This window comes from Camelus bactrianus, chromosome 11, assembly GCF_048773025.1.
Source record: "Camelus bactrianus isolate YW-2024 breed Bactrian camel chromosome 11, ASM4877302v1, whole genome shotgun sequence".
Lineage (NCBI taxonomy): Eukaryota > Metazoa > Chordata > Mammalia > Artiodactyla > Camelidae > Camelus > Camelus bactrianus.
Genome location: NC_133549.1, coordinates 51547918 through 51574664, shown reverse-complemented (window position 1 = coordinate 51574664; position 26747 = coordinate 51547918). Strand labels below are relative to the sequence as shown.

Below are 26747 nucleotides of genomic sequence, written 5' to 3'. Positions count from 1 at the left end.
TATTGACATCTCTGAGTCTCAGTTTCCTAATCTATAAATCAGAGATAATAACATTAGAAATAATGTACGGAAAATCCCTACCATACATGCACAATGGTGGTCAACAAACACATGGTTCATGTGGATGAATAACAAAGTAAGCACGAATCAGAAATAGAAATCTCTTCTATTTCAAGTTGATTAGTGGTTCTAATGAAATTAATTGATACATACATGTGAACATGTGTGTATTGAGTTTGATAACGTCTAATATCAAGTTCCCTAGATTTGGCTTTAATTAGATTTTTGGGGGTTGGGGGAGGTAATTAGGTTTATCTACTTAAAAGAAATTTTTTTAATGGAGGTACTAGGGATTGAACCCAAGACCTTGTACATGCTAAGCATGTGCTCTACCAATAAGCTAAACCCTCTACCTACCCCCACCCCCAGCTTTCACTAGATTAAGTTGTACAAACTTAAGTGTATCGTTGGACAAGAATGTTCTTTCCCTCTCTACCTGTACCTACTCTATCTTGTTCTACCACAGGCTAGAATTACAGTCCTGTGGGTCTCCTCTTTCTCAACTGTGAGGAGTTCAAGTTTTTCCTAGGCCCAGGGAAACCTGATTTAAACAAATAAAAATTTTTTAGAAACAATAAACGGGCTCTCCTCTGAGGATAGTGAACATTCAGTCACTCTATACTGTATAGTGAAGCTCTATTTTTGTGCAGGATTGACATTCCTACTGAAGTGTGGCAGTTGGAGGAGAATTTGTATCATTTGTATTTTTTAACAAGAAGAATGAAGTGATAAGTCACTTGTGTGATTAAAAATTAACTAAAAAAATAACTCATGTAACTGTATTACTATTTCATTCGTAACTACACAGTTCAGTAACAGGTTGTATGGGTAGAGTTTGGGTATTTTGCCTCTAACCCGATTTTATAAGCTGAGTCAGAAGTGCTTGCCATAGAGAATGGCTTATTTTCTCTTATTAAAGCTGTGCTCACCACCTCTAAGGACAAGGATTTATTTAGCATAAAGCTCTCTTTTATAGAAGTATGTGCCTCTAAATTCAAGTATGACAAAGAGCACAGTATAATTAAACAGTACAAAGAGGGACAATATGAAAAGATATTACTAGACTATAAATGTCTTACCAAAAGTAACTTAAAATGCCAAAGGGAAATGAAATTTACATTGTACAATACACTGATCATTTTTCTTAAAAAGAAAATGCCCTCTCTAGACATCCTGTTCAAACAAACAGAAATTACTGGCAATTTTACTTGAACTATACAAGAAACGTCTAAGACAGAACTGTTAAGTCTCTCTAGATCTGTTAATCTCTTTAGAGGAAGAGAAAACAAAAGGACCACTATCATTCAACTTTGGTAAAGATTACTATCTTAAAATCACTTTGCCTGATTGCTTCATGGTGCACAAAAGATACACATATGCACACACAAACACCAACAACTACTTCCATATCTCAAACTTGAGTTATAGCTGAGTAGCACTGAAAGGATTCAGGATTTACCTGAGAATGAGGAATATGAAAAAATGAGAAAGGATGAGAAAAGACAAATTCTTTTACAAAAATACTTTAAACGTAACAAACAAAGATTCAATCACATCCTCTGACTTGAAGTGAAAAAGTCAAATGACTTTATCCATGTGACTTCATCAATATTAACACAGTGACAAGTTGGAAGTAGCTGTTAATAAGAATCTTCTGATCTTTGGCATTTGCTTAATCTTTTTGAAATTAAGCTTAGAACATCTTCAATGAATAACATTAAATAAGAATCTCTTACCATAAACTTTAAAAAGCAGGATATTAAAATGTTTCAAAAACCTGTATGCTGTTAAGGTATTTATTTCCTTAATCGAAGAATTTCATACATCAGAATTCTTTCTCAAGTTAAAAAGTTCAAGATGTGCTTTAAAAAAAAAAAGGTTTTAAGTAGTTAAAAACGTAACAAGGCAACAAAAAAGCCACAGAAGAAATGTTAATGAGATATTTCTAGAGATTAAGCAAATGCCAAGAACAAGATGTGTATTATAATTCTCAAAACCACAATGGGTGTTCTTCTCACATGGGACACATCTTCCCTTTCATGCTGGAAAGAAGCCTGTTTCCCATCTGCTCACACTTTGCAATGACCATCACCTCACAGACACTTGCACTTGGTCATGGTTATCTATTCCTCTCCTAAGGGTTGAGTAATGGGCTTATTACTACTTTCTCTGACCAAAGGAAAAAAAGGCAAAAAAGAAAAACATATTTGTCAAATTTGATTATAAGGAAATATGAATAAAAGTGTTAATATTTTAGAATTAATAAGACTTGCTAGACTAGTCTGTTATGTTCAGAATGGGTAACTATTGAACTTTTTAAATATCCCTATTTAAAGAGGCAAAAGTATTCAAAACCTGACTAATTACTACCAAATATACGCTTAAAATAGCAGTACTACATTGTTTTTGGCATTTGATACAACGGTCTAAAATTCGAAAGGAAAAACGACAAAAGAAATGAATATACTGGAAAATAAAATAAAAGAAATGGAAAGTTCTTTTGTTTCCCACCAGTTGTCTCTTTCAACTGAGCCACAGCCAGAGGGCACACAGTCCTCTTGGTGCACATATATGGACCAGAATCAGGGAGGCCCACATCTCCAGAGCAACCATGGGGGCCAGTGCGTGGTTCAGGTCCCTGATGGGCACTCCAGTAGATGCCACAGAGACAAGGCGTCATCAGCTTGTCTCCACACAGGTGCTGGCTCCACCTTTAACAAGGGCTCCGCTGATGATCTGGAACATCTCAATCAACTTCCTTGGAAACTGGCTTCCTCACCAGAAAAATGGTATCATTCTTATGAATCTGAGAAATGCTACTGAGGTATTTCCCCAGGCTGTTATTAACAGTAGCTAGGGTTTTGCCAAATTTCCCCTCAATGCCAATCTCTATGCCACTGAGTTCTTAAAATAACCTGCAGTGCAAGGCTAGGATCCTCATTTTACAGATGGAGAAACCGCAGTTCAGAAAGTTTAAGATGAAATATAAATACATTACATAAACCCCAAAGATTCAGGAAATAGCTTCAAATTGTGTAAGACATTCTAATTTTATTTTGAGACTACACTGCTGTGTACCAATAGGTGAGCCAACATCCGATTACATTTAAGTTGCGTTTCAAAATCTATTTAATGCAGATTTTTCGCTTAGTGTCTTATGTCATATTTCCTGTTGACCCAGAACTCTACAAAATAAGCATTTTTGGTAATAATTTAATAACTATGTGAGTTATTAAAATATTGCAAAAAAGCCTTCCAGATATTCAATAGTAAGTTGTCCATTTTTCATTGTTTGCATAGCCTGCGCCCAGTTAGATTTGCTTATGACCACTGCCCCTCATGGTTAGTCAGTTACTCTAAAATGCCATCCCCGTCTCAACATTCTCTCACCCGAACTTCCACAGTGACCTTCTACCTACTCTCCCGAATTCCACTTGTGCCCCCCCCTAAAATCCACTCTACACAGAGCAGCCTGAATCATCTTTTTTGAAACAGCTAAACGGAGTGTGTCCTTCAAAACCGTCCAGTAGTTGCCAAACATATTTTGAGTAAAATCCAAACCCTTTACCCAGCCCATGAGGCCCTAGATGACCTGGCCTGCCTCTCTCCAACCTCCCCTCCCACCACTCTCCATGGTTCCTAAACTGCAGCTTTGGTCCGATGCCCTTGGTGCTCTTGAGTGCATCACACTGAGGCCCTTCCGCTGGAGGCAGGATGCCTGTCCCAGCCACCCTGCCTGCCTGGACCCCTGGAACGCTGCCCAGCACTCAGGCCTCTGACAGACCACCTACTCTAAAGAAGGTTCCTGATGCTGTCTTCTGTTTTACTTGCTTCATAGCCTCCCCCTCCATTCCCACATTCTGTTGAAGCTAACTCCAAAGAGTTTCTTCTATCTATTTTCCTCTTTAATTCCTTGCTTCAACCCCTTGGATTCTCTGGGTTATGAAACCTACTCATCACCACCTACTGAAGTCCAAACTCCCCTCAGGAGCTCCTCTCAAGGTGACCCCAAGCTATCTTATCTATTTAATCTCACAGACAGGTACTCCACTGCTCTGAGCAGAAGGAGCCACTCACTGTTCCCTAAAACCCCAGTTTCTTGCTTTTGCCAGTAAATCTCTTTCCCTGGCCTCTCCCGTTATCCTGTCCGCTATAATCCCCTCCATCCACCTCAAATACCACCTCTGTAGGAAGCCTTCCAGATGTTCCCAACTGAACAGAGCCCCTCATCCTCCAAACACTTCAGAACTTTGTTTCTATCTTACAGTATTTTTAATAGTGAGATTGGCATCACCACTCCCCACAGAGGCTCCCATTCCTTCTATTAGAGGAAGCTCTTAAACAAAGCTGTGCCAGGTGAGGTTACAGATCAGTGGTAGAGCACTGCTTAGCATGCACGAGGTCCTGGGTTCAATCCCCAGTACCTCCATTAAAGTAAATAAATAAATAAGTAAAACAAAACAAAACTCAGAAACCATTAAACAAAGCTGTGCCTTCTTACCATTTAGTCCCAGTGAGACTGATGATGGCACCTGTAATACGGGCAACACCACACGGTTCCCTGCTTTAGAGCTTCACTTCTTACTCCCTCCAACAGTCCTTTCCTGCTTCTTTCCATGAACGTTTGTCCATTATACTCTTTCACACGTCTGCCAGAATTAACCTCCCCTGATGCTCACCAGTCCTTCATTCTGCATCCTTTTTACACTTAAGATTTTAGTTGACAACACTTGCTTAGATGGTTGCATTCATCCAACGAGGACTAGGATTTCTGCCGTCTTCCTCCCCGGCCTCCCCTGTCTCCTCATAGCCAGCCACGTATGGGCTTTCCACCCATCACACAAGTCTCAATGGCTCCAGAGGGTGGATCATGAAAACCCAGGGCTTAATTTGGTAATTTAAGAAAGAAAATCCCAAGGAAAGATTTGTAAAATGAGAAAAAAGGAAAGAATAAGTGCTGTAGAATAAGCAGAAAAGTAAAGACACATGCCTCCTGGGAGATCCATAACTCATTTACTATTTCCTGGGTGTCCATATGGGTGGATGGCACAGTGTGTGAATCAGGAGAATGAGGTCTATCCATGTACCCAGCCCAGAAGCGTGCCCGTTTGTGCATGGGGCCTTTTAAAAAGTCCAACTCAAAGAGATTTTGCACCTTTGGTATTAATTATTTTAACCACATTTCTGTTTAGCATATATTACCATCCCATTTTACAGAAAGAAGAATTAAGATGTAGAGTTTAAGTACCAGCTGGGGGTCACAGAGTCAGTCAATGAGAAAGCCACAACAAAACCCAGGTCTCTAGACTTGCAATTAGCTGCCCTTTTCACTAATGACAATGTCACGTTACAAGAAAAAAAAAAAAAAAAAGGTAGTGGCTGATATTTTTTTCTAAGTCCCATGTGAAAGGTCTGTAATATAATACAAGAATTACCTAACGTCAGGAAATGATCCGTACTGGTTTAGGGAATTTGCAAAGAACAGATCATATTATAAAATTGTCTCCACTCTAGCCACCTTAAAAAAAAATTCCTGAGTTAAATATAGACTATAACATAAGGTAAAGAAAAAATGTTACCCTATTGGATAAGAAAGACAGTATCAGTATGATCTACTTGCAAAAGTTATGAAGAATTAAAGTCAAGTATCCTACAGAGACTGCTGCATACATATGTACCAAACAAAAGTTACATTTCTTGTTAGTATTTTAGGCTATAAACAAAAATTGTATGTGTGCATATGTACATGTATGTGTATGTAATACACATACATATACGTATGTGTATACATAATGCAAATACCCATACGTATACCCCGATCTTCCGTCATTCCTTCCCTTCATCAAAACCTATCCATGGTGAGTCATGTTCATAAGGGATTTTCAGCCACAGCTGGTGGATCTCAACAATTAGAGTTTGCTCTTGAGCTAATATGTTACCCTTAAAGGTAACACATTCATTTTAACCGGGGGCTGCTTTCTAAAATCATAATAAGCACATACAACACCAGCAGTGGCTAAGATTTACTGAATTCTAGGCACAGGAATCCATACAATACGATACTCGGTAAATGGCAGCTGCTGTTATTATTATTTACTTATTCTCATAACAAATACATATGTGCGAGGAGTTATTCCGGGAACTGGGAATACACTGGTGAACAGAACAGACCAAAAGCCTGCCTTGTGGTACTTTATAATCTAGTGGAGGAGGCAGACCATAAACCAGATAAATGAGTAAAATATAGAGCAGGTTAGGTAAGTGCTAACGCATAAAATTAAGTGAGTGTGTCGCTGGGGGATGGGAGGTGACAGTTTGGGGCTAAGGTGATCAGGGAAAGTGCTCCTGTGTATTGGGGGTTAAATGAGGGTATCTGGGGGAGAAGATTCCAAACAGAGGCTAGCATGTGTGGGGGTCTGCTGACTAGCAGGGCCGTCAGGGAGGAGAGGGCATGAGAGCTTGAGGTCCGGGGGACATCCTCGGTCACCATAAGGACCTTTGACCTAACAGCTGCACGAGGTAGAAGAAGAGTGACATACACCAATGCACATTCTGTCTGCGGAGTTGACAAGTCACCTAAGGGAAGGAAGCACGGAAACAGACCGGCGGCAACAGACTGGGTTACCTGCAACAACCCAGGTAAGAGATGATGGTGGTTAGACCCAGGGCAGCAACAGAGGCGGCAAGAAGTGGTAGGATTACCAGACCAGACGTGAGGTGGATGCAAATATCAAAAACAAAACCAAGACCTTCGGCCTGAGAATGGGGATGGAAGTAGGACAGGCTTGGGAACCCGGAGGACACCAAGGACTCAGTTAAGTGCTTTATACACAGTATCTCACTCCATCCAACAACGACGTTGAGACAGACACTGTTTTATCATCCCCATTTTGTAGGTGAGGAAGCAATGCTACTACAAGTAGTTAAGCAATCTGACCAAATTCGCCTCAGTTAGTAGGTGGCTGTAGGGATAAGATGATCTTAAACTCGTTAAATTTACAGTATAACTCAATGTTTTTCTGCATCGACATGACACGAACAGGTTGGGGGGACTGATGCGGTGACTTCCGAATCAGTTCATAGATAGACATCCTTGATGGTTTTTTAAGAGGGAACGAGACGATCCCAGGACACACTGAAGTACAAGGCAAATACGATACTACTTAAAAATACACGTGAATGTAGATTCTACATACATGAGCACACAGAAAAGTATTAAAAGGAACGTGAAACCCGATGTTTGTATTATCATTTCAGGCAACATAAGTAACTTTTTGTTTATTTGTTTATCTTCTAATCTGCCTACAAGCAAGATACACTACTTAGTTTTCTTTGGTGTCATAAATAAAAATTAACCCATGAAAACTATAATTTATTGCACCTATGTTTTTTGTTTGTTTTAGTGGAGGTACTAGGGATTGAACCCAGGACCTCATGCATGCTAAGCATGGGCTCTACCACTGAGCTATCCCCATCCCCAACACCTATGTTTTGTCTGTTTTGTTCTCTCTCCCTTTTATCCTCTCAGTTAAAAAGCCTCTTATAATATTTATGTTAACTTAAAACCTAAATTACTGGAATGACTGAACTTAGAGAGCAATACAGGGTCCATCTAGCTTCCTTACAATTCCGAGGGCTTAGGGTAGTATTTAGGACAGAGCTCAGTACGTTTTCTACAAACTCTGGGGAGCAGCAAGGTGTGACAGCTCTTAGGTTTGGCAGGTCCTTCTGGGGCAAGTATGCACGTCTCCCGGATGGTATCCAACACACGAACCTTATTACCCAACCCAGAACTGATTTGCTTTCATTCGATGTGTCCTCTGCACATAGAATCTATGCCACTGTATCTGTTAAGAAAACACACTTCCAGAGGACAGTTGCCTATCATACCAGGACATTTCTAGGCTGTATTTACACCAAAAAGCCTCCAATCCCCAGAATATTCTGTGTGAGACCCCGGGCAAGTCAATAGCTTCTCTGAGTCTCAGTTATTATCACTGCTTAAGAGTTGGTGGGATCAAATGACAATGCACATAAAAAAAAATTCTTGTTACTCAAACAGCTGTTGTGCAATCTGCCATTAGAACAGGGTGATAATGATTTCTGACAACATGGATGAAAAGGAACAGAAGAAAACAGACTCTGAGTAAGCATGCAACAGACGCAGCTACCTGTGCAGAGGGAGAAGAAAGGAGGGGAAGCGACGATCCCTTAGCTCACATCTTGCTTTATGGCTGGAGAGGAATACGACAGCTTACCAGCCAATTAAATAAAGGCTGCAGTGACATGAGGGGATTGTTGTCCTCATGCGTTTTATAATTGGATAGGGTTTAGACAGCCAACACACATTTTAAAAACCTGAGATGTTACTGTGAGAACAAAGAAAAATTCCCCAGGAGATAACCTCTATGTAGCTTTGTTGTGCTCACTGCTACATGCTTAGCATCCAACTTCAATAATCCTTGATAAATTACTACATGTAAATATGCCCTGAGTTTCCATCAGACTAGCCCTGTGGACCACAGTGTACAGTCAATATCACATAAAGCGAAACTTAAGAAAAGTTAAAGCCTTAAGAAAACGCTCTTCTGGAAGGAACTTGGAAAGTAAACTCTGTAAACTAGGAGCGTGGAGAGATCTACTTCATATCAAGGGCTCTCCATCAACAGCTTTTAAGAACTTTACTTAATCGTAACCATCAAAGATTTAAAAACAATTGAAAAAAATGTTGACAGTAACTGTGGCTTTCATAAACTACCTTGGGAATTGGAAAAGGAAAGAGCTAAGTACTTTGATTCAATCAACTTGTGAAAAGAAACACTGATGGAATTAAACTAGGGTAAAATGAAAGATAAGTGTTGGTGGAGAGTCTAGTCTGTTGAGTAAGACAAAAAGAAAACAAAACAAAAATCAAATTAGCGTTTAACAGCAGCAGTTGCCAATCAGCACAGGGTTTATGTCCTTGGAAATTAGATTCCATTCACAGGAGAGAGGTAAGTGCTGTGGATAAACTTCTTATGTTGGCAGACACCCTCCTAACAAGTAAGGCCTCCAAATCCAGGGCATTTATCAAAGGATAAAATACAAAGTAAGTCTTTTCCAAAGCGGTCTTTGAACATAAAAAACACACTGTGGCCAAACATCTGAAAATCACTGCAGTAAGTACTCTCAGAGTGTAATCCCAGCAGAGCCACCCTGGAAAACTGTATCTGATCCTTCCCCTGGGATCAACGAAGCCCTCTGAAATAGTTCTGAATAGAGACGTCAAGTCTCAAGCAGGATCTGCCATCACCATTTCCTCCCCTAGTTCCTTCCCTTCTGTCATGAGATCGGTTTTCAGAGTCTACTTGGTGACCATTCTACCACTCTCTCCATAACTCTACACAACTGTTTATGGCAGAATATTCGACCCATGGCCCAAGTGCCTAAACCACTAAGCTCTTCCAACTCCACCCCACAGCCCAACTATCCAATGGCTCCTTTTCTTCTTTCTTCAAATCTTTTCACCACCAGTGGACCAATGTATCCTGCAATACTTAATTCATCTTTATCCCACCCACTCCCACCCCTCAACTGACTTGTGCGACTCCTTTTAGGCAAATATCTGATCCAAGAGCAGTCATGATAGAAAACAAATACCGGGATATACGCGTCACCTGACTTAGCTCTGAAATGAAACACATTCAAGCAAAGCTGCGAAAGCTCCCAAATTAGTGAATTCTGTCTCATTCTATCTCATAATTCATTCTTCATTAAGCCCCATATAAAATTCAGAGATTCACAGAGAGAACCCAAACCTGAGATAATGCAATAGAAGCCCACCCTGTGGCTGTAAAAGATAAGGAGCTCTAAATGTAATCGAAGCCACGGCTTCTAGAAAGGGTTCATCCCTTCCCACCAGCCCAGCACAAAATGCATTCATTGGCCAAACGTAAAAGAGACATCGTCTCCTACCTGGACCACTTGTAATGGCGTCCTAACCCATGCCGTTTCCATTCTTGCTTCCCTCTTCTCTATACTGCAGCCAGAGTGCTTCTTTTAAAATACACATCTGTTCACATCATTCTCCTCTAATGACTTATCAACACATTTGGAACAAAAGTCCTGACTCTTTTCCATGGCCCACAATGCAGTCCACACCTCCCTGACCCCATGTCACCAGTTTCTCCCAGCTCACTTGGCCACATGGGTCCATGGCTGTTCTCAGGTAAACCTCAGAGACTCGGCACTTGCTGTGGCTCCTGCCTGGGCTGCTCTTGCACCAAACACCTATATGGCATCCCCCTCATTTGATTCAGGATCTGCTCAACTGTCACCTCCTTAGACGCCTTTTCTAATCACTTGATCTAAAATACCATCCCCTCCCCACTCTCCCCAACACTTCCTAACCCTTTATACTGCTCTATTTTTCTCCATTTTCCTTTTCATTACCTGATATCATATACTCATTTGTTTACAGCCTGTTTCACCCTGAGTGGAATTTAAGGTCCGTGAGAGCATCAGGGGCCTGGGCTCTGTGCAGCATCCCCAGGGCCTACCACGGGGCCTGGCACATAGACGGTTCTAAGAAAATTAAAGCTGAACCAATGAATGAATTTTAAGTGAGCCCTTTCTATGTTCCAGACTCTGTATCAGGCAGTGGGATGTAAAGATGAATAACAAATAGGATCTAGCATTTTCTCTTGGGGAACTTAAAGGTCTAGCAGTGAAAGATACACACACAATGAATAGAATGGAATGTGATATGGCCTTGAAGTGTCTGGGGGACACTGTGGGGTGGAGTAGCTAGAGATGAGGTAGGACAAACTGGGGCCTGATTGTGAAGGACCTTGGGCTTCGCGCTAAGGAACCAGGCCTCCATCTGAGCACCCGCTAGACATCACTAAGTAGGAATGGAAAGTGGTAATGAGTCTGAAATTAGAACTGACAGAACTTAGTGACTATTTGTATAAAAGGAACTCAGAAGTTCTAGGTTTCTAGGAAATGCCACAACCCACATAGGAGGAAGAAGAAGTTGAAAGAAAAAAATGGTAAATCCGGTTTTAGAAGAGCTGAGTTTGAGGTACCTATGATCACCATACTAAGTCCTAATGACTTCTCTGGTGGCTAGAAAATCCTTGGCTTGGAAATTCTGCAACCTTGCTGCCTGGCCTTCTTTTTGGCAGGTGTTTGCAGCGTCCTAACAGCACTGAGCCACTCGTGTCACACACAGGTGCCACCGTGTGAGCCACAAGTCAGCCGTGCATGAAAATCTGTAAGTTTAACATGTTCTTTATCATGCTTTCTTAAAATGAGGGATACCTGTTTGTAGTGAAGTCTGACACAAATGCAGAGATTTCCCAGGAATTTTTCCTAGTCAGTGGCTTGAAAGTCCAATTCTAAATGGGGAGACAACATTATTTACAATTTAAAAAATCAAAACGTTCTCAAGGACAGGCATTATTGTTGCTTACCACCTCACAATGTCATGGAAAGCCCATGTGGACGTATATCTATATAAGCATATATACCCAGAGACAGGAGGGGGCAGAGGTCAAGAATGAAAGGAGGCAAAAAAATTTTAAGTACAAAAAACCCCCCAAACTTATGTTTAACAGTAAAAGGAAGATTGTATACAATGTAAGGATAAGACCAAACGTCACAAAGTCACAAATTCAGCATCAAGGTTTTCTAGCTGACAGGTCTGTTGTTGGGAGATGCTGCTCAAATTCCAGGGATCTCATTTCTCAGTAAGTCATCCTCTACAGTTTCAGCCTCTGATTCTTCTCTAAAAAGTAGAAGATAAAGAAGCAAGAAGGAATAGGCTGATCTTTTTAAAGGCTCCAAGACTCTTAAAATCAAAGTAAAATTAAAGATGCCCTTTTGGAAATTATTGGTCAAACCAGTTAGGAGTTGTGGACATACTCCTAAGTAGTAAACCTCTTGGTGGAGGTTGAGGAGAGCAGTCAAGTGTCAGAAGAGGCAAGTACAAGATGAGTGAGAGGTTATTGCTCTGCAACAGAATACTCCACAACCAGAAGGATCCATCTTTCCAACATGCTGAGTAATAAAACTGCTACACTGCCACAGCCAAGTAACTAGAAACAAGGGGTCTCTCTGACTTTACAAGACAGTTTAGTCTTCATAATGAGGGCCAGGGAAAGACAGCTCATCAATACCCACTGCTTGATGGGTCAACCTCTTCCACGTCTGGCGTGCCACACACACTGAAGAAAGGTCTCAAGGAGGGAGGTGGGAAGCCAGGGATCGGCCCCACTAGTGCAACAGGGATGGGGATGCTTAGGGTTACCATGGCGACAGTTGGGCTCTCTTGCCGACGTGGAAACCAGAGAAAGGACTTTAAAGAATCCTTAACTGGACATACTTTGCATGAAAAATGTGCTGCAGCTAATAATATGATTGGCCCATTCAATAACGTGAGAATCAAATGAAACATAGTTGTACAGAACAATAGAAATGACCTAGACCGAGAGGCCTCTATTTTCTCTGTGAGGAAACACAAGGTTCCTGAGATCTGGGGAGTCATCCACATCACCCAGCATGTTGGCGTGGGGCTGGGACCGGAGCACAGGCTGCCTGCGTACCAGCCCTGGGTTCATTTTGCCCAAGGCGTGAATCTACTGATTCATGGTCGTAGAACAATTTAAATACACAAATGACCACAGTATTAACCATAAATACCAGTCAAACATGAAATTAAAAAGCTTAAGGGCAGAGAGATTTGAGGAGAATTCCCTTCTGAGAGAAATATACATAATAATAGACTTTAAAGAAATTATCCCTCTGGTAGGACACTTCTTAGAACATGAATAAAATTATTCAAAAATTATAGTTCTGTTGACAGGTTTGGACTGGTACATGTTATGTACAAGTACATAATATATTCTGGGGCAGTAAATTATTAGCTTGCATGGCAGAATTTTGACAAAAACCAGAAAACAAACTCATATAAACAAAACAACAAAAATCAGGAAATCCCCTGGAAATTTGAGTCGACCTTGCCTTTGTAAAGGAAAAATGTATGGGCATTTTTTTCGAATGCGTTTCTAGGGAAAAAAGCTTAAAAGTTAAAAGCAGAACTGAAGTTGGACAGCCAGAAGAATGTAATTAATAAATTCTGAGCATCTCATATTTCTAAGGCCTACTCTTATCTATTTAGCCTCTTAAACGGAAGCAAACAAAAAAAAAAGTCTTCCACCAAATCAAATGCAGCTTGGATCATTGTTTCTATTTCAAATTTAGCTGAAACTCCAAGACTGCCAAACCAGTCCCCAAATGAAAACTGGCCACTTACACAACTGGCAAAGAGTCAAGAATTGCTTTTATTTCCGCCTGTAGGTATATAATTTATAAGGTTAAAAAAAAAAAAACACAGACCTTATGAAACATAGCAGGAAAAAACTCATTTCTGTTAGATAAAGTTCAGTATCAACTCAGTCTGTATTTTGTTTTCTTAAGACGATTTCCTTAATATTCAACCATACCATGCGTCACAAACTCAAGTCTACTAGATAGTAACTCTGTCCCTTGGCAAACCATTTCCAGCTCCCATGCATGGAAGCCATAAAGAGCTTTCACTAATGAGAAAATCAGACACCAGTGATGAGGGCAGTGTAGGTGGTTAGTTTGCTACAGACAATCCAAGCAAACGGCAGCAAGCTTGTCTGCACTGATTTTAGAGCCTGGGACATGAAAGCCATTTTGGATCGACCTGAAACTAAAAGGAGGTGCCTATTTAAAATCCTGAGAAACTTGAATGGAATATTGCTTTAAGTGCCACACATTCTAAAAGGGGAAAGCCATGCAAATGCATCCACATTCCACCTACTTAAAGTCTTTCCCTGCGGGTATCAGCCTCCTAAAAGCCCAAGCCACTCTGGACTAGCTGTTCAGAATTCTAGGTGTAAAACATCTTTAAGTACATATTGTTAAGGTTCCAGATGTCTGACTCTGTGTGGGAAGAGCTATACAGCCATTCATGGTGCACACGCCAACTGTCATCAATTTATTTGATGGGTTAATAACACCGAGATTGGGTAGTTTTTCTGTATTTCAATAGCCTGGACTCTCTGAAGATATCTGAGGGTTTTCCTTCCTGTGAAGTGAAAACAGAAGACCCTTATCTCTAACAATCCTATTTATCATTCGGTAAGAATCTTGTACGAAACAGGCAACAGGCACAACATTTCCTTAAAGCTGTCAGAGCTTTAGTTGAGTCACTGAGGGGGTGGGGTGTGTGTGTGTGTGTGTGTGTGTGTGTGTGTGTGTGTGTTTTAGAAAAAGAGGAGATAGGATTCCTACTGCTTGAAAAATTTCTTTTCCAAATAATGAATATTAAATGTCTATAGTGCAAACTGTCCCCAGTCTTTGAATCTGAGAGTTTTTGTTGTACTTACTTGTATTTTAAGAGCAGCCACTGAATTAACCAGAGTCCTACAAGGATCATGCCATTAATTTCACAAATAGAAAAGGCCCACTGCACCCGGTTAAAATGGTCAAAAAACGTGTCCGGTAGTGGAGGCTGCACCTCCTTAGGAGGTACTCGTTCATGGACGACCGAGATCATCACTGTGGTGAGAACAAAGCAGGAAAGTGCATAAAGAAAGGCCAGGAAAGTCTTGCCCCACTCCATGGGGTACTGAGAGCGCTCTGGTTCTGGCATGGGGATCTTTATCATCTCCTTTCTATACCCATTTGGCATCCCGTTTGGTTTGACCTTGATGCTGAAGCTGCTGTCGGTGGTGGGGACGTCTGTGCCGATGCTGAGGTGCCCATTGGCATGGCCATTCTTGTGTGCTTCCATGTGATGCTCCATTTTCAGGGTCTCTATCATGTCCAAGAGCCTCTGCCCGCTGTCAGAAGAGACTCGGCACAGGGGGGGTTTTGTGAAATCCTCTTGGGTTAGGTTGATCAAGTCCCGGCCTGTGAAATGTTCCAGAGGCTCACAGTATTCTGGCATAGCATTCTCCAGCAGCCAGTCTGCCACCTTCTTGGGTGACCAATAAACCACTTCCTTCATTGTACTGGCAGACAACATGCAGCCCCCAGCTTGCTCCTGGCAGGTCAGCAGTCACCGTTCCTACAGGGCAGGAAACCGTCCCTCTGTGGCGCATTCATCCTGTCAGGCCTCATGACAGACTTGGGTGGCAAGATGGTCTGGGCAGTTTTTAAACACCTCATGTAGCTGTCCAAGGTTCTGGAGTGTCCGAGCACTAATTCACCTCATTTTTTGGACAAGGTTCTTCCTTCTGTGGAGGCAAGAAAGAAGGTCAAGATACTGGGACTTCCACATCAATGCCCTCAAAATGCAAAACCTCATCATGTATAAGGAAAATGGAAAACCCATTACTGGTAAAATCCATAGCTTTCCAACGTGTGCTACTTTAAGGGACCACTGAGTCCCTGGTTGCTGTTCCCTGGAAGAGCATTAAATTGGGCCTGAGATGGATCAAGTCAAAGGGCACCTGTTTTACAGCCTCTACCGTGGCGTATCTGCTAAGAAATAATTCAACAGTGCTCTGGATACTGTTCAGTACTGAACAGTAATTCTTTTTGTGCTCACATGCTTCCTAAGGTCATCTGAAAGAATATGGCAAATTTGCTTAATCTACCATTCTATCTGGTGAGGAAATGTTTTAAAATGTATATAACACACACAACTTAATAGATATCATTCAAAAGAATCATAGAAATGTTGAGCTTCAGGATCATCTGGACTAACAATTTTCTACCCTTTCACAAAAAATCAATGGGTCCCCTTTTCCAAATGTGCTTGGATCCCAAGTCTATAAAAGAATTACACACGTAGATGCTCGGGTTGAAACAGAGGCAGTGAAGGGCCGGGGTCCTCCCGGCTCTGAAGACATTTTTACTCCCAGCCTCCAGAAGGTTTTGTGAAATACCACAGTTTCAGAATCAATGATCTGATCCAACTCCCTCACTTATAAACGAAGAAACTGATTTCCAGAAAGGTCAAGGGACCTGCCCGTGGTCAAGTGGTAGCTTGCGTGGAAAAGCTACAGGGTAAGCTTCAGAGTCCTGGCTTAGTGTATTTACTTATTAAAATACTTAACCAATGATGCGGCAATAACCAAAATGCACATCAGCAGGGGAGATTCAAAAGCAGGATTCAAGATTTTATAAATGTATAATATATATATGTAAATAAAAATATATGTATAAACAATGTGTATATTATGTATACATATATTTAACCACAACTATGTTTAATGAACCTAACATTGCATAAAATAACAGGAAAGAAATATATCACATATTAACTGAAGTTACACTTGATGATGGGCCTGGGAGCATTTTTCTACTTCTCTCCCACCTATTTTTCTTTAATAAGCATGTATTACTTTTGTAATAATCATTTAAAATTTAAAAACATAAGAAAAGTTAAAAAAAAAAAAAGATGACCTAGCTCTATGACAAAGCATCATGGTTAATGAAAGAAAGCCTCTGGCAAAAGACAGACCACAGTTTGACTCTCAGCATCTCCATGTATAAGCTGCTACTTGAACTTCAGTTTATTAATCTGTAAAATAATCAAATCTCTCCTTCACATGGTTGTTGCCAGTACTTTAGAACCATGTGTGAAAGTTGATGATACACAACCTAGCACTAAAAGGGGTCTGTTTTTCATTTCTGTTCCTGTTTTTTAAATAGCTGAGTTGTATTCCATTGTCTACACATACCACATCTTCTTTATCCATTCATCCATGGTTGGACACTTAGATCATTTCCATATTAAGGGTATTGCAAATAATGCTGCAGTGAACACAGGGGGTGAATATATCTTTTTGAATCAGCATTTTCATATTCTTCAGATAAATACTCAGAAGTGGAAAGGGTGGATCACACAGTAGTTCTCGTTTCAAGTTTTTGAGAACCTCTATACTCTTTCCAATAGTGGCTACACCAGTTTACATTCCTACCAACAGTGTACACTTGCCATTTGCGACAACAAGGATGGACCTAGAAGCATTATGCTAAGTGAAGTAAGTCAGACAGAGAAAGACAAATACCATATGATTTCACTTACATGTGGAATCTAAAAAACAAAACAAATAAACAAAACAAAAGTCATAGATACAGAGAAGAGACTGGTGGTTTCCAGAAGGGAAGAGGGCTGGAGGTGAGCAAAACAGGTGAAGGAGTCAAACACACGGAGATGGGTGGTAACTGGGCTTTATTTGGTGACCGCTTTGTAGTATGTACAGGTATCGCAATCTGTTATAGAATATAAAACTAATACGTCATATGTCAACCATGCCTCAGTACAAAGGAGGAGGGTCTTTTTTTTTTCTTTCTCAAAGTTTCTATCCTATCCAACTGCTATTGTCCACTATAGCTCATGATGGAAACACCCTGTCCAATAGTGAGCTAACTTTTCTTCTCAAAAGAAAAATGTTGTGTAACTGCAAGAAAATTTACATAGATTTGTAGGTTTAAGGCTAGAAATCAGTGATGACAGTGTTTCTTAAATGTGCTTTGTGGAATAATAACCTTATAAAATGCTCACTCCATGCTTTAAAAGAAATTGAAGTAAGTCTAGGAACTGCAGAGTGTAATTTTTCTGAGGCCCAGCAGAACACATGAACATGTTAGAAGTGCCAGGAAATCCTCCAGTAAAGAAACTTTACCAGGATTGCTTAAACTGACTCCATCAAGGCTGTCTTGCTCCCCAGGACTCCTTATCCTCCTCAGTAACCATTAACTCCCTATGGATACACTGGGAAGCACTTGTACAAACAAGACCCGAATTCAGGTCTTCTGATTTCAAAGTCCAAACTCGACTCTACTGAATCCCCAAATCTGATTCTGGAATGAAGACGGACAGTATGCCCAGTCCCAATTTCCCAGACCATATAACAACCAACCAAATGGCAGTAAAGCTTAACAGCTACTCCAGGCCTTGCAAAAGAGTTGCACACTCTCTCTTCTGAGCATCCGCAGTGCTGTGAAACTTCCCCTAGATGTTCTGCTGCGGTTCAGTGTCTGGCTAGACTGCACAGGAGACTATGAGTGACTGTGGAAGCACGACAGTCTTAAGCACCCACATTTCTCACTTTCCCAGGGCTCAGAAGGTGCTCAGTCAATATCTGCCTAATATCTAAGGAAAAGTCTCCTACAACTAGCACCATGTATGTGGATGGTTTGATGGAAAGAAAACCTACTGAAAATGTCACTGATATTGAAAACTGCTTTAAAACAATTTTAATGGTCAAGGAGAGTAAGACTGGCATCCTTCAGAGAGAAATATGAAACCAAAGTGAATCTCTGGCCGCTTAAAAGCCACTGCAGAGAAGCTTTGTCACTAATACTACCCAGAGTGACAAGAGGACACACACCAAATGGGAGTCCTGGCAGGAGGTCCTGATCTCTTGGCATCAGACCCCAGGCCTCTCCCCAAATACTCCTCAGCAGAATAAGGGTAACAGCCAAGGGACCCCTCAGCATCTTGAAGTGGCTATGAGAACTCTGAAGAGTTGAATGTTTGGGCCCAAGGAAATGAACGTGGGCTTTTCATATGGGTTCTTCCCTTCCCCTTGTGCTCAATGCAGAAAGCCTGCCAGGAGGGGAAAACCCCTCAGAACCACAAAGACCAGACCAAGGCCAAGGTATTATTTCACTTCCCTCTGATGCGGAAAGGCAGATAATCTCTTAAAACACGGTAATCTTTAAAATAGAAAAAAAATCAAATGGTAGGAGACAATATAGGGCCATAAGACACACTCACACACACATTCTGCCCAAATGAAGAAATACTAATCTTGCAAAAGTAAGTCCATCAGGCAGTTTCTGATACCAGGGGAACGCTTAAGAGATAGCAAGATCAACCAATAGCTTCCACTAATTAACTAGGACAACAAAATTGTCCACTTTTTAAACGGTCCTTGTGCTTCCCCCAACTTGGAATTCTCCATCTTATTCTCTTCATCAAGTCCTGATTCCTCTCTTAAGTCTTTAAGGTCCTTCTCTGCAAAGCCTGTCCTGGCTACTCGTTCACAGCCATTTCCTCACTCTGTGAATCCCAATGTCACTAACACCCGTGCTGCAAAATATAATTTAACTGTCTCGTGTGCATGATGTGGCTGAAAGAGCACCAGCTGTGTGAGGTATGGAGCCTGCAGCTGAGACCCAGCTCCGCTACCTCCCCCTTCTTGACAACGTCCTTTAACCTCTTTAAGCTCAGTTTCCTCTGGAAAATGAAATTAACAACTACCATGCCTACCTTCACACCGGCTGCTATTGCTGTGATGATCCAGTCATGGAAAAGGGATGAAAGCCATTAATTACTCCAAGAAATACGTCTTGTTATTTTGATAATGTCCTGTTTCCTTTCTAATGCCCAACGGGGCCCACAGTGACATTTCATAAATATTTAGTGAAGCTGCCACTTCCAAATGGTATTTTTAAAAGCCCAATCATTCCGACACACAAGAGTAAAAACATCTTTTCAAAGTTCATGAGAAAATCAACGTTTATTTTTCAAGCAAGATTTGAAGCTTGGAAATAAAGGCATACACACTGTTTTTCTGGAGTTGATGCTGAAATCATGTAATACAGAAAAAACTCATTTCTATGGAAGTAACTACTCAGTCCTTCAAAGGCCACAGCTAAAAGAGGAGGGCTTACTCAGAGGCCCCAGAGCCCAGCTGTAGGAGAGGTGAGACGGTGACTTTCCCCTAGACCTGCACACTCAATTCTGAGTACATCTGAGTGGTGCTTCTGAGAAGGGAAAGGCAAAGTGTTTTCACATCTCGACCCAGAAGACTGTACATTGGGCTGGGCTCAGAAAACAACTACTACCACCGTTAACCAGAAAAGCCAACCTATATCCACTACAGGGAGAATGTGAAGAAATAACATACAGCTCAAATCTTTAGACTTAGTTATCAGAACTGGGAAGTTGTAATAGAAGAATAAAATTGGCACACAGACTCTTTATTCCAAAATATGACACATTTGAGAGATGGAAGCAGTGCTGGAACTCTCATTCATCTATAACTTTTAGACATAAGTAAACTAAAGTCCAAGGAGACTATGATTTGTCTAAAATCTCATACATGGCAAGTAGTTGGTCCTGGAACTGGTCAGAGACCCAGGATACTTTTCAGGGCTCTCCCACTGCAAACAGTCACTGGTCTCACAGATTTGAGCATGTATGAAGGCTAGTCTGAAAAGTCTTAAAAAAAATTATGGCGTTCTATAAGAAGAGTCCTATGAGATAAAGGGCAGGAACAACAGCACATATTCAGTGTAGGTTCTAAACTCGAGGTTTTTCATTGAGTCTCAACTAAATAAAAAATAAAACTGTGAATATATATTTATACATGTACAATTGAATCACTAGAAATTAACACAACATTGTAAATCGACTATACTTCAATAACAATAATTTAAAAAAACCCTGTGAATAAATTTGGCTCCAATTCTTAAAACAGATATTTTAGGCTTTAATATTAGAAAAGCCATCAGGTAATATGCCACAACACAATCTGAACTATTTATAAATAATTACCAAAGCCAGATCTCTAAAAACAGAAAAGCAAGCTAAAGCAATTTATCCTGGTAATGAAGAAAACATTAACCAGCAAAATCACTAAACAAATCATTCATGAATATTTGTTTGCTTATTCTTACTCAGAAAGAATCTATAATATTAATCTTATCTGGCACTGTCTAGACACTCTGTGTTAACAAAAAGCTAACCTTATGAACCACACACTGAATACAAGCTTTCAAGAATCAGAATACCTCAAGGTGCACAATTCAACTATCCATGGAGCAAGCGCTCAGAAAACCGGAGTTCGAACACTTGCTCTGTCATTAACTTGTACTCCGACCCCAGGGCCTCGGTTTCCTATAGTGGAATAATTTATTCCATTTGCTTGTTCCATTAGTGAAGGAAATTTACATATACCTGATAGAGCTTTGAATAACATAAAGTAATATACTAAGATGTAAGAAATTATTATACCAAATGTAACTTATTCTTCTTTGAAGATTCAATGAACTTTTAAAATGAGTGCCACAAAATTAAGAATTCAATTTTTATGATTTTTTTTAATGCACAATGGACCCCAGATTGAACAAACATAGATGGCATGTCAGTGAAGAAACTACAAGGAAATTCCAGATGTTTCTAAATGCCAAGAATGGCAAATGAAAGTAGGCAATATTGCATGTATAATTAGTCTTATCAGCATATAGTAAACTTTCTGTTTCACGTATTGAATCTCAAAAACAAAAGTAACCTGGGGTATACACATGATTTTACTCTAGTAGCTTATATAATCAACTTAACGCAAGATCAAAACTTGGTGAGCGTGTAATATTTAGCCCAGACTTTATAACACAAACGTACCTGTGGGCACCTTATTAAAGAGAAATACAAATCAAGAACTGATACTATTTTATTATGAAACAGACGAACTGCCTTTTCGTAAAGGCTTCAAGTCCAGATAAAGGTCTTTACATGTACTAGTACTTCCCATAAAAGTCAGGAATAACCTAGTGAAACTTTTAGGGCAATGCAGCCCACTGAAATGCCCCTGAGGTAGGGGTTTAATTCTTCTCTAACTCAATTTGGATACCTCCTGAATGCTTTTCTCCAAACCAGTCTAATTAGCTGTAAATTTTTGTTGCTGTTAGTCAACAAGTAAAGAGTTAAATAGGCAGAATTCATAAAACTGTATTTATCTGAGGAAGAAAGAATGGCTAGCGTAACACCCACACAGTTTCAATCTATTGTTGAGGAAATTTTAGATTACTTTTGGTCCCTTAACCTTTAAATCGCTCTTTATTTTCAATTGCTATTACATGCAGTGTTCACAGTTCCATACTTAAATTCTGGTTAGCAAATTAAAGATCCCTTATGAAAGAGCTTCTTGAACTAAGTATACACTGGTCTATTTTGCTGAGATATAAGAAAGAAGGGCTTGCTGAAGTAAACATATTTGCCTTGTGGTTCCTTAGGCTGTTAGAAGCGCCTCCTGTGGACATCTTTTGAACCTCTCCATGCCATATTTATTTCACGATGTTTGATACTTAGAAGTCACAAATACCTGAAGTGTATTCTTTCTCAGCAGCTGCCCTGTAACTAACTCAATGTATAGCCTCCCTTTTTGTGTCCCCCTCCCAAAATGTCCCATTCCAATGTAGTAGCCCTCAGTGTAGAGGGAAAGAGGTGATTTTTGGCTGACAAAACTACTAAATGTGACACAATGACAAGAAACCAGCCACGTCAACTGTGTACTATAAATCCTGGCTCCAGATGTTCTCTGACAACATGAAATACACGACCATTTCACCTGTGTCTTAGAGAGGCCGACGACCTGCGAGATGAGTCCATGCCCTTTCCCATCCCCTGAGCCTCCCCCTGAGTCACTCTGTGATGGATACAAACATTAAGTAACCAAAACATTCAAAGAATCATTTATTACGGCAAAAATTAGAAACAACCTAAAGTTGAGACTTAAATACAAAATGATATAACAGAATACTAAGCCTCTACTAAAGATTAGACTATATTTACACTGAAATATATATTTATATGCATTTATATATTTTACATATATTTATAATATATATATATAGTTGTCAAATGGGGTACAAAAGAGACTGATACCATTTTTGCAAAAACATGTATATCACAAATATCCATATGAAAAAAGTTTAGAAGGAGTATATCAACTTTGAACCTTTGGGTGATAAAATTATGAAACAAATTTCTGCTTTATTTTTTCCTATATTTTCTAACTTCTCTGATAAAGACATATTACTTGTGTTTAGAAAAGAAAAAGGTTGTTTTTCTTTCAAGCATATTCTATGTTTTTAAACATGTAGGCTGCATTGTAAAATTAAAAAATAGATGCTTCCTACACTCACTTTCTTTAAAAATATGAAATGGGCTTGAAGATTTCTCTAAATAACTGGAACTTTGGCCCTCTGTGTATAAGTAGGTTCCAAAACCGTCATATTCCCAAAACATAATGGTCCCAGGATATGAGCTGGGATATGAGCCAAACCACCAACAAAGATGAAGCTGAAATCTGAACCTAAGTGTATAAAGAAATTCTGGTCTCAGATATTTCCCATAATTCCCAAGAGAAAACAGCAACAAGCCATCAGAAAGACATTGGGATTTTCTTCAGTCTCCATCTATCCAGCCTGTGCCAAATGTAAAAGACCATTAGAAATCTCCGCCTTTTCATCATTACAGTAAGGAAAACTTTGTGTAACTCTGAAGACAACTAATCACTATAGTTTAACCCTGGAGTTTCATTCTTAGAACCCAACTGCCAAAATTCTGGAGAGTCCTATTCCCACTCAACTGATGAACTGCCTCTCTAAGTATGAAACCAGCAGGGCTATTTTAAAAATATTCATCTAGTTAATCTGTAATCCTGGAACAGAGACTCACTCCAGCAGCACTCAAGAACGAAGGACCTAATCAATGTTTCCAAATTCCATCTGCTCTCACGTCCAGCTGATGTGCACAGTCGTGATCTCATCTGCCCCAGGAAGCCTGGGAAAGGCTAACACAGGCTCTGATTTCCATCACATCTCGCTACATTCCATTCCTTTCCCCCATTCTTCTTTTTTAAAATAAGAACTAAAATCTTTCCAATTTAGAGCTCTGCAGCTGGAAGAAAAAGATTGTGAGTCCCCCTGAATCTATCATGAAAGTTAACCAGGGCTATGAGAAAAGTCATTGGCTTATTACGAAAAGGATGAGGTCATACTTTGCTATCCTGTTTTCGAGAAACTTCAAGAAATTAATGCAAACACAAAAGAGAGGTAAATGCAAAGTATCCCCCCTTAGAGTCTCTTCAACCAGCAAGAGTTCACAGGTTTCCCATGAAAAAAGGAATCCCAGCCAAGGATAAACAAACAATTGAAAAGTATAAATCACATGAGGAAATAATCCACCCTGAGGGAGGTCTGGCAGGCATGACAAACAAGAAGTTTATCAAACCATGAACTTGAGAAAATAAGTTTAAAGAGGTGGTAAAGTGAGTACACTAATAAATAAAAGAACTGAAACTGTAATAAAAGAATAAGGCATGGTAGGGGAAAAAAAGAGAAAAGACAGATGTGTTTAAAGAAATTACAAGAAAATCCTAGGTTTTCTCCTTGGCCTGCAGTGGGCTGATACCTCAGGATGAAAGGAGAGTTAGCAAAAGCTTAAAGGGAGGTAATAGAGCAATCAGCAAAAATATAATGTATACATATTTAAAGGTAACTGACAGGTTTTTTGAAACCCCCAAAACTCAAGTAATCTAGCACCCATACAATTCTTTTTTGCAGGGAGAAAAGGGGTAGAAAAGAGAATCTAGTAGATCAAAAGATGAATCTTATTTTTAAAAGATGTCCAAATGAACATATATGCATTAGTTTCCACTGCCTCTTAAAACTCCTGAAATGACAGTACAGGGATTAAAAAGTAAAAAAGAAAGGCAAAGAGAACAAAAGAGGAGACAACAGCAACACAATTTAGGATGTTGGCTAGCAAATGGGCCAGTAGTAACTGACAGCAAACCCAAGAAAATGGAACCCTAAGCCAGTAAAGAGGAAACATGAAAAGCAATCTGATTTATGTAACAGAAGCCTTAAAAGGATGAGGAATTGGTGGCACAGGTACCTTGCAAAATGGGGGTGAAGGTGGAGCTAAAAATAGGATTGATTAAAAGACCATTTAAGAAATTACCTTCAGATTCCTACTTTGCACAGCTAACAACTCCCTCTCCCCACACAGAGAAGACTGCAAGTTTACTGTCTGGAAAAGGGAAATGGAGAGCTGCCAGAACAGGGCATGTGAACATAGTTGAAAGCAGGGGCATCATACTAACTACAAGGGACTAACTAAAAGTTGCAAACAGAGTTAAGTCAGACCTGCCCTAGTCCTTTACCTCCTAAGACACCCAGAATACTGGGAGCCAGGAGGAAGATTTCCAGGTAGATGAACAGATCAATTTTTTGGAGGGGAACCCCAGACATTTTAAGAGAAAAGAGCAATGATCATCTTGCATTAAAATCTATATAAGCAGTTCTCCTCATGTAAAGCACTTTTCAATAGCATTTTTAATGCCTTCTTTAAAATATAATGGACAGAAAAAATTAACAGCCATTTGAAGAAACTCTAATACAAAAGCCAGAGATTAAAACAAAAAATAACAGAACTTGGAAGAATATACTAAGTAGGGAAATTATAATGTTAAGAAAAACTATTATTAACATTCTCAAGGATAAGAAGGTACCAAAAAATTTAGAGAATTTTTAAAAGAAAGCCCTTAGAAATTCATGGTAAATATGAAAAATTCAATAGAAAACAAAGTTGGAAAAAACCTCTCATAAAGTAGAACAAGACAGAAAGATGGAAAATTGAGAGAAAAGGTAGGAACGTTAAAAATCATCTAGGAAGTTCAATATGTGAATAGTAGGAGCTCAAGAAAGAGCAGAGAAAAAAAGAGAGGGAAACTATAATCAAGGAAATCATTCAAGAAAAATTCTGAGAACTCAAGGGGGCACAAATTGCTATACTGAAAGAGTTCATTAAGCATCCAAGAACGATGACTAAAAATATAAAATACGTTAGTTATTATTATTCTGTATTAATTAATCTTTTAAAGGGAAAAGGGAAAAGAGACCTTGAAGAACGCTCTAGCTTGCTTTTCACCATCCTGGCTATGCTTTCCTCCATCCCAGCTCAATCCACAGCTTCCAGTCTCCATCCTTGACCTTCCTTACTGGGATTTCTGTCCCTGACCAGAAGTAACACTGCAGGCTTAAAGCACAAAGACATTGAAGGGTAACAGAACATGCTTCTTTGGCATAAGTACTATTTTGAGCTGAAGGAAAGTGAGAAGAACTGAAACCCAGAGAAGACCCTGCGAGGTTCTCTTTCAGCCTCTAAGACCCTCCCTGAGCTCCAAAGGGCATATCCAAACAATTACTAATTAGGGGCATAGAGGGGTGCAGAAAGAAACAATAGTGCAGGATGGGACAGGGTCCCGGTTCCTCCTCGAGGGATGTGCATAACGATTTGATACATATCTCTGAGTTCTTCTACAGGAACTAGGGCCCCTACCCAGGTGGAGGATGATAACTTCAGGCTGAGAGTACAAGCACGTGGACCTTAGACTGGTAGGAACCAGAAAGGCCGATGGTTGCGATTCCTGAAACACTACCCTGGTATCACACCACTAACCCATCAGAGGAAGATTACACATCCCACAGCACCATCCCCAAATTTTGTCTAGAAAAACTCTTCCCCAAAAACCACTGGCGAATTCAGGTATTTTGAGCACAAGCCCCTGTTCTCCTTGCTTGGCCGTGTGATAAACCTTCCTCTGCTACAAACTCTGATGATTGGCCACACAAACTTGCAAACAACAACAGAAGCAGATACAGGAGAAGCTCTCTGCTCTCTCCCTATTTGCCCCAAAGTAGGATGAAGATTTGTAAAAGTATTCCCTCGCCCAGCTCTATCAGAAAGGTCAGAAATTAATCACTGGAGACAACTTTAAGAGCCTAAAGACTCTTTCCAGCCCAGAGATGGCACTGAAAGAATCTACAAAACAAACCTTGGTAAAATGAGCCTTTATCTACCATTAGTTTTCCCATATATTTGCCTTCTCACATTTGCTGCCCCAAGAAGCTCAAAGTCCTTCTTC

At 40.0% G+C, this 26747-nt stretch overlaps 1 protein-coding gene across 15 annotated transcripts in view; it reads right to left on the bottom strand.

Moving 5' to 3' along the window:
* The window catches only part of SGMS1 (sphingomyelin synthase 1), a 264800-nt gene that overhangs the window by 22963 nt on the left and 215090 nt on the right, over positions 1-26747 (bottom strand). For 14 of the 15 annotated variants that reach the window (XM_010971268.3, XM_074374011.1, XM_074374007.1 and 11 more), the window contains one exon: positions 14457-15308. The exons of the other annotated variant lie outside the window; for it this stretch is intronic. In XM_010971268.3, coding sequence (XP_010969570.2) covers positions 14457-15097 — 641 coding nt within the window. In that variant the 5' untranslated portion in view covers positions 15098-15308. The remainder of the gene's footprint in view (positions 1-14456; positions 15309-26747) is intronic. 15 annotated transcript variants of the gene reach the window in all.